Source organism: Camponotus floridanus, unplaced genomic scaffold (genome assembly GCF_003227725.1).
Source record: "Camponotus floridanus strain SB8 unplaced genomic scaffold, Cflo_v7.5 scaffold202, whole genome shotgun sequence".
In the NCBI taxonomy this organism is placed as follows: domain Eukaryota; kingdom Metazoa; phylum Arthropoda; class Insecta; order Hymenoptera; family Formicidae; genus Camponotus; species Camponotus floridanus.
This window is the reverse complement of record NW_020229329.1, coordinates 160,519-170,061: the sequence shown is the minus strand read 5'-3', so window position 1 is coordinate 170,061 and position 9,543 is coordinate 160,519. Positions and strand designations below refer to the sequence as shown.

The 9,543-nt window shown below is 33.6% G+C and overlaps 1 protein-coding gene across 1 annotated transcript in view; it reads left to right on the top strand.

Annotated features, from left to right (window-relative positions):
• Positions 1-3,298: 3,298 nt before the first annotated feature.
• The window catches only part of LOC105250862 (protein amalgam), a 61,293-nt gene continuing 55,048 nt past the window's right edge, over positions 3,299-9,543 (top strand). Inside the window, exon 1 of the mRNA XM_011257186.3 lies at positions 3,299-3,626. Within this exon, the coding sequence (XP_011255488.1) occupies positions 3,575-3,626 (52 nt within the window). The 5' untranslated portion in view covers positions 3,299-3,574. The remainder of the gene's footprint in view (positions 3,627-9,543) is intronic.

Here is a 9,543-nt window from a genome sequence, read left to right as displayed (position 1 = left end):
TCCCGTTTTTTCAATCGAAAAGAAGAAGGATGGGAAGGATAATACAAGTGAACGGATTCTCATAGCGTTTTCGAACGAAGCAAATTTGATCCGAGAATGATTAATGGCATCATAAACTCTGTCTTAGGTTAGAAATACTTGGATTAATCAATGAAATACTTCGAGTAAGCGTTTGATTGATTAGTCGAAATAAAGAATCTCGTGCTTAAGGCTAAAATACCATCAAACGGAATATTGTACATACTTTATATTATTTATAATAGTAATATATTATTTAGATTGATTAGTTTCAAACTCCATTCTCCGTCGAACATTTATGACAAATGTGCAATATTTAATCTTCTTTCAGAACGTTTAAACATGCTTCACTTCAAAAAGATGTCAGATTAGAAAATTGACGTTTCCCATTTATTATAATTTATTGTAAGACATGACGATTGTTTGTCATTATGGTTTGATTTATTGACTTTTTTTAATATTTTTTTATTATACAAAATTTAATGTATAATTTAAAGTTTTTTTAAATAAAAATATACGTCTGTTAAGAATATAGAATATATCAAATTAAGAATATGGAATATATTTTTTAAATTTATCAAGAATATAGGATATATATTTTGCAATGTGATTTTAATTAAGTGCATTACTAGATCAAAGTTTTATGTTCCTATGAGCCTTAAACAAACCTATTTTTCGAGCAGCACTTTTATTATCACTATCTAAGAAAAAGAGGTGTCAACACATGATATATATTATTATATATTATATATTATATACGTAAATATATATTTTAAATAATTTCGTACGTTTTGTCATGCGTTGCAAGATAATTATGTATTTGTAACATAAGTTGGAACTGGCTTATGTCCTTGCTCTCTCTCTTTTTAATTATCCACATAATTATGATAATTCGATAAATATTGACTAATTATAAAAAAAAAATATTTGCTCTTCTTTGTTAACTATCATATATACTTCCAATATCCGCAAATTCATTAGTACTTGTGACTTGCATAATATTTATGATATATGTAGAACAAAATGAGTTATAACTGCTAAGCGAAAGCCTTGTTTTCGTTATCGCATAAGCCGGAAGTTCAGGCGCCATTCACCTGGCATGGACATAGAATTCAAATATTTCCCGTTTTCACTAGATAATTTAATTAGTATCGAATGAATACGAAAATATTTCTTGCATTAAAACTTTATACATATAATTCTTTTTCATAAATAGCTTTGCAAATAATTAAAAAATTGTTTAAGATTATACTTTAAAAGCATTTATAAAATTCTCTATTATTCTGATATTCAACTCTAAATTTTATTGAAATTATGTATCGATTTATTTTTATAATTATAATTATATTAAATTTATATATTTATTAGATTAAAATTACAATATAAACTACATACACAAATTTATCGTTAGGAATATATAAAATTAATTGATTTATATTAAAATGCATTGATAATTATGCATGAAGTAAATTTAAGATTATCGAATATTAATTTTACTTACGCGATTAAATATATTTTCGTGAAAGGATATGTTAATTACAATTGCTTATTTGCGGTCGCGTGAATCACAATCGACCTCGTTCATGTTTGCGGTCAATACCGATTAATAGTATCTAATGTTCTTTCCTTCCGTATAGAGTATGACAATATATCTATTTTGGGTAAGATGATTATTCACGATAAAAGATTATTTTCCTTTCTTCATGATTCCTAAAAATCAAATTTCCCCATAGGTTCTATTGGAAAAACCTCGACCGGATTTGTGGTATTTCTCGTGAAAAAGTGGATTTATATAGGCAGTTATTAATTTTTCGAAAAAACAAGTCGTGTTGTTCAAGGAACACCATCGTTCAAATAAAATGCACACTTTGTCACATGCGTGACATCATTATTTTTTGCGACATTAGTCACGCCGTTGATAAATCATGTATATATTGGAACAATACCATAACGATATTGTATAACATACATCGTATAACCAGCACCAAAAGGAGAAACTTGTCGTTGTAGTTCGTAATATCTCATGCATATTTGATATAGTGATTCGTTTAATATGAAATAGCTAATAACAATATAATAGCTCATTTTATGATTTTTATGATTTATTCTCTTATCACTCTTATCAAAGTTAACATCTCTCGTGAATACAAATAAAAATAATATAAAATTAAATAAATATTTATAGGAAGAATTGTGTATGAAAAAAAGTTCTAATTTTAATTTTCAGGATAAATATATTTGGCAAGAATGAAAAAATTTGAGAAAAATGAAAGATCTCTTTTGTTTAACAACAAAAATTATTGTAAAAAATAATCTCTAAAGAAAAGATTAATTTCAAAAATATGCAACGAATGTTTAAACATAGGTAGAAATATGATTATAATTATTAAATATTAATCAAAGAATGCCTCCTTAATATGACGTACAGATAGTTACGAAACTATGTATAACACGAGAGATGCTTATTAACGGATCGTTAAAATAACAGCACATTCTTTCTACGTTGAAGCAAAATCTCTTGTTGATGACTAAGTATTTTTTTTCTTTTCAGATCGCGACGTATGTGAAGAATGTCGAAGGTAGCCTTCGAGTTAAAAGGACGTGTCGTCCTTTATGCAACGCAAAAGTGGCGTCGGTGTTTGTATAGAAAGCTCGGAATTAATCGCTTTATGCCGTCATCGTATCTTGCACAATAAGAATGAATGGATGAGACTCTGGGCGAGAGAGGCGGTGCTCTTTAAGTGCAAATTGTGTCCAGATATGCATGCACGTAAACGATTGTCGGTATGCTATTGCGTTTATCCTGCATCGCAGTCTCTTCGCGAGAAAATTTACACCTATTTACATTTTCATGTTTTTACAGCGGCGTTGGCGAGACTACGGCGGATTTATCGGATCAAGACACCCGTTGTATTGACGTCAGATGGCAGAGAAAACGGCTAAATATAATGTAAAATTTCAACGAGTTTTCACATCCCAAATCCACACACGTGAGTAAATTTGAATTCCATCATAGTTTTATTATCGAAGTGAACCACAATTGTTACATGTCGGTTTTGATTTTTATCATTTTTATCCGGGCAATGTCTCTTAACTCGATGCTCGAAAAAATTGGAAGATAGATGTGCATTTTGCTCTAATTGTGCACCGCGAACACCCAGGCAACACGCGGCTTGCGCACGCATACACACGTACCAGTCGCAGATCCGTCCACTGCGCAGCCAGTTCGCGCAAGTCCCCGTAAAAAGCCGGGGGGCGCGATTCCGTCGCTCTTCGTATACCGCGCGCGTTCCTTCGCTCAGTTTATATTCGATATCCAGTGGGATCAAGCGGGGATTCCGTCTAACGACGACGATTCGATTCCCGCGATTCGAATCGGACGCTTTCTTTCACGAGATCTACGCGATAACAAAGAATCGGAGGCGGCGGCGAACAAGTTAATTCTCGGAACGGACAGAGAGAGAGAGGAAGTAGTGCGCATTGTGACGTTGGTTTATCAAGTGGGTTATAAAAAGAAATTCTGAAAAGAGAGACGCACAGGTGTCGACGTGGGAAGATGTTGCCGCCGCGAATACTCGGTCTGTTGGTGATCCTCTTCGCTGTACAAGGTGAATTTTTTTCCCAATTTTTTCTCAATTTTTTCCTTCCTCGACACGTCGAATTGACGACGTGTCCGCGCGATGTTACCGTGAAAAGCGTTGGAAACTTTTGCGCCTGTTTTAAATTTTTTTTTGTATTATCGATAGATTATTTTAAAGCTGAGAATCATAACAAGATGAACGTGTGTTGCTTTTTAGATCGTATCAACTTAGCTTACAGTATCTTCCAAGAGACTTTGACATTTGACAAAACAAAACTACTTAGATAAGATTTTTTGTTATCTTCCATATTCTCTGTTATCTTCTATATTTGTTGTATATGAAAAATAACGGTTTTTTTTTTCGTAATATTGCACAATAATATTATTTTTGTATAAAAGTTCATTAAAAATTGATTATTTTATTATTTCTTAAAAACTTATCTCTCATTATAAATATATAAAGTGTCGAGAAAAATACAGAAATTGCATGATTTCTATTTAATCTTATCTTTGATTTGATATATTTGATATATTAATTCAGATTAATAAATAAAGTATAGATAGAAAACGAAATAATCATTCACATTCATGTTCTTATTATTCGTGTTCATCTTTTCGAGTGAAAGTAGCGCACTAAGGGAATCCTTTCTGTTGCAAAATCCAGGGTTTATTATCATATCACAAGGAACGTTGCGTTTACGGATGCACATTACAAATGATGACGACATGAAATAGAGATCGCGGTAACGAATAATCATTATGCCAGCAAAATAAGGAAATGCTATCGATCATTATCTGATTATGTGCCCGTAAAAATCGAGATTGCGCCGCGAGTTATTCAAATAAGGAGTTCGATCGCTCGATCAAATGAATTTATTAATGCGCAACATCTCGGTGCAACGAAATAAGTTTCGTATTTGAGAAAACAATATATAAATCTAAACATCTATTCTTCCAGGAAACGTGTTATCCTAGAAAATCAATTTTCGAATTTACATTTATTTGAAGATACTTTATTTTGACATTTTAATTAATATAATTAATATAATTTATAAATGTTTCTTCTTTATATATATATATATATATATATATTTACATTTTTTACATTATTTACATTTATATATATTATATACATATATATATATATATATATATATATATATATATATTAGTAATGTAGTTAATAATGTTTTAATTAGAGATAGAAAAGAGATTTTGACACAACTTCTATAGAAATGATTACGACTAGTTGTACAACTTGTAATCGGCGTGCAAGTCATAATCGTTGTTGCGGAAGAAGCAATTATGTATTAAAAAAAAGCTTAATTACGCTTCCTGATGTACCTACGTACCGGAAGACATTGCATTTGCACCATTTACGGGGGCGAGTCGGTTCGGCAATGCACCAAATCGCGATCGCGATCATTGAACTCAACTATCGAATTGCAAAACGATTGCTGATTGTGCTAATTCGAAGATGTCGAATCGATTAACTCGAAAGTTAATAAAGAAAATTTATAAAATCGCATACCAACGGATGTGTGTAAACACTTTAACATTTATCTTTCTTTTCGAGTAGAATCTAAAGAGATTCTGTGTTTTTATTTATATTGTTGGCTTTCAAAAATAGCGAGTGTCAAAAAAATTAATTCGATTATTATTCCTGAAATTAATAAATTGATTATCAATCATCAGAATGACGAATAAAGTTTGTTGTTAGAAGAATAAAAAAATATACTGTTATATAATTTAGAATATTAATGAGTTAAAAGCGTGCGATATCCAGTTTCACACGATCATCGGGCATTTTCCGTTCTGCTCGTTCTTCGTTTCCGGCTCTGTCGCGGCGATTACATAATTCGCTCTTAAAAATCGAGAGGATCTGACCGTACACCGCGCTTGAGGAAGGATACGTCGGGGACGGATAGCCTCGTAATTCGTCGGGAGGAAGAGAGTCTCGCAAAAAGAGCGCGTCCACCTCGGCGAATTCCATTGAGGATTCTACACGTGAGGCATCGCGAGCGTTTGGCCCACAGAGAACCGGTGGCAATGGCTGAATGGTTCGAAAATAAGATGAACGAGACTGATTGCCAGGTGGGGGAGAGAGCGCGTGTGGGGGAAAGGCCAGCCAGGTGAACGCGAGTTTCAGGTAGGATAAAGATGGGCCCGAGGGGGCAGATGGCTGGGACGCGGCTGGTCGGCGGCCGGTTTCAGAGCGATTCACAGCTTTTTGGTAACTGTCCGTTCGGAAGAGAGAAGTCCTCTCCCCTCTCTTCTCCTCTCCTCTTTCCTGGAGAGCGTAAACGCAGCGCTATTTCATTTTCCTTCTCCTTAATAATGGGAGCGGCTTCCTTTCTTTCTTCTTGGACGAACGGACCACCGTTGAACCGCCGACTCGTTTCGTGCGTGACTGCGATCGTAATGTACTGTCTAAAGTTTTTAGAACCGCGGGATTAGGAAAGAACCGGAATGCGTACATGTCTATCTCTTTCTTAAATCACTTTGATTACGAAGCGGAAAAATTAATCAATCAACCGTGAGATATATTACTTAGTTTATTGTTGAAATGTAGGTTCTCAATTGAGATAATGAGAACAATAAAAATATAATATATTTGCAATTATTAATTTATTTTTAAATATAATAAAAAGTATTTCATTTTTAAATCAACCCGAAAAATCAGTTTATATAATAATTTCAAATACCTTCGATCGATTTATCAAAGAATGTTTCTTACCAATTCTTACCCATCTTCTACACCATAATTATTCAAATTAGATAATTAAATTGCACAAGATAACATGCGAACACGGGTATTTAGATGGTTACGCGAGCAGATAGACATTACAAGAATCTTTGTCTTTGAATCACTCGTTTTCCTCTACTGCACACTGAAAAAAAAATTTTGTTGAATATTGCGAAAAAAATATTCTGTTGTAGTAACTGTACATCGTTGTACTGAACTCTCTGTTTTGATGATTTGAATAAGCTTTTTTTACATCAACAAATTAGATAATATTCATTTTATGTAGCAATTTCTGTTAAATTTCATAATCTATTTCATCCTTCGTAGAGAAGGTCTTCGTGAAGGTAAAAGATGGTTTTTCGTAAAGATATTTTTTTCTTTAAAAATATGCCGTATGGACGAAATGAAATAGAATTCAAATTGATGTGAAATGAATGTGATACGAAACTGATAATAATCGAGAGGAGAGCGGTTTGACAGCTGGGCGACACGGTGTCGCGGAGCAAAGCGCGCAGTCGAGTCTCCAAGGACTCGGTCGGAATTTGAATTGGTGATTCGATAGCGGTGATGTACGAGTCGAGTCGTACGACAACAGTCGCGAGAGTGTGATAATTTGGGGGCAGTCGGTATCCCGATGACAGACATTATCGCTGCGACATTATGCTTACGTTCGCGATCGCTCCATGAAATTTAGCGGCTCGGTTTAGTTTATCATTATGCGTGACTCACATTAAGCTAATTTATGAAACGATGTTAGGCGCCTCTTTAAGGTCAAGAAAAATGGCGGAAATCATCAACATATTATTTTATATAGATAATCAATAAAAAATATAATAGATAATATTATAATTAATTTCCAATAAATTGATAGAAAGAAATTCTGCTTTTTTTCTCAATCTCTGATGATTTAATAAGATAATTGGCAGCTAAAAAAACTTGTAAATTTAAAAAAAATTTTTAAATTTGAATAATTTAAAATAGAACGAAATGAGAATTGGAAGACATTAAAAACTATAACTGATAATTTCTTGCACTTCAAAAAAATTGATTAGCAATGTGTAAATCACTATTTTCATGGTAGATTCATATGTCAAAGGTTACGAACACTAACGGTTCTTCCTTTCGTAATAAGACAGCATATTTTTGAAATATGCCGAACGCGGGGTAAAAAGAGGAAAAGCCGGTTGCACAAGATAACATGCGAACACGCGTCGCGTATTAGATGGTTGCGCAAGCAGATAGACATTACAAGGATCTTTGTCTTTGAATCACTCTTTTCCTCTACTGCATCCTCGAGATTCGTAGAGAAATTTAAGGGTCAATGTAAATGAGTGACAGCAACAAGACGACATTCCGGTTTAAGTCCTGAGTTGTTTGTCAATATTTATGAACGCGAGAATTTATTGATTAACATGGTCCTATTATTCTTGTCTTATACATTGTCATCAGTCTAATTATTTTACTCTACATATATTTATAATCTTGTTAGCAATATTCTTTGATATATAAAATATGTCAATATCGGTTCTTTTTAGAGAATTTTATTTATAGCGTATTCCTTTTATATCACAGCGATAAAACTTTTTGATATAACGGGATTACTATCATGAAATATCGATTTAAAACTTTAATAAAATACCGATTTAAAATTCGATTTATCAATAAAAGATTTTCAGTAGTTTAATACTTATTTCTTTGCTTAAATGACTATATCGAGTAAGTATTATAGTTTGTAAAAAACATCTATTTTATCTATATCTATTTTAAGCGATTGCACAATTTTTATCTTATCGTTGAGAATAATTATATCGGATGTACGCGACATAATTTACATATTACATGCTCCGCGATATTTCATGTGTATAATTTTTTTATATATTTTTCCTCTCAAGGTTATATGTCGACGTGATGTACGTAAATCTATTTGTCCAAGATTACGTCACACATGCATGTTAGTTTAATCCTCTAATTAAGTAATTGAGCTTGATAAAGCTGGAGGAGGGGGAGCTCTACGGGATATCAGCCCGCATGAGAAAAAAATGCTTTTGCCCGCGTGTATACCTTAAGCAAAAGGCTCTTTCCTCTTTTCCGGTATGTCCCTGGTAGAAAGATGGCAACATTAATTGCCACATAGCTACATCGTTTCCATTTCTGTCCCTGAGGAAACGCGATACTCGAGTCAACCGGACTCTTACCGTCCATAAGTTTGTCAGTAGAAAGGACAGCTGACTTCTAACTCTTCGAATCTCTGGATCCTATCTCATTGTATAACTGTCATAAATTTTTCGTGTCTCTATGGCATATTTATACGAAGAGAAACGTCAAATGAAATCTCGCTTCTCTGATCATTTCACTGTAAATCTCGCTGTAATCTATGCTTATTTGCAAATTTATGGACGGTAGCACATTCATTATTGAAGTTGCAGTTTTATTTCGCGGAGAGGCATTAAAGTTTCATTAATCACTTCTTCATTTCTGATTTCAATTCTCACTTCATTGCCTCCGGCATCACGTTGCAAGTTTATATAAATAGGAAAGATTACGGCAATAACTACTCTTCCGGGGAAAAAATGACGGTCAAAATAAATTCGCTTTCAAAATACTAGTTTAACGTCTCGTTTAATACGAAATAGCGCATTAATTAACGTAACAAGTAGTTAAAACACATTTAATGGGCGATAATAACATTTTGTGCACACAATTTTCTCGTTCCGGTAACGCATAAAAAAATGCAGGGAATGTATGATTATCGGTCTCTGGATTACAGCTCTGCTCAAACACAACATTGCGCCTTTCGCCCTTACATAACATGTGTTTTATTATATTGTTGTAGCAATTCCCGTGGATGATTTGAAATGCGAGGCATTTGGCATTTTTCCCGTTCGTTGGGAACGCGATGGAGCCGTTATGTATACGTATTTACTCAAGAATCTTATCGCGCAAGAGTTGGACGTGCTTTCAAGCATGCCGATGTTTGCTGGAAAAAATTAACATGTAATTAATGCGCGATTAATGCCGTAGTCTCGTTAGCGAGTTACAGAAACACGAGGCCTCCGCCTCTTCGTTCTTGTGTGTGTTAGAATATATTATAAATGAAATTTTTTTGTCTCACACATCGCCTTTGACTTCTCGCGAATACAGCTGATAACGCTATTCTGATTCTTCTCTTCCACATTACATAATCGTCGTACCGAGAAAT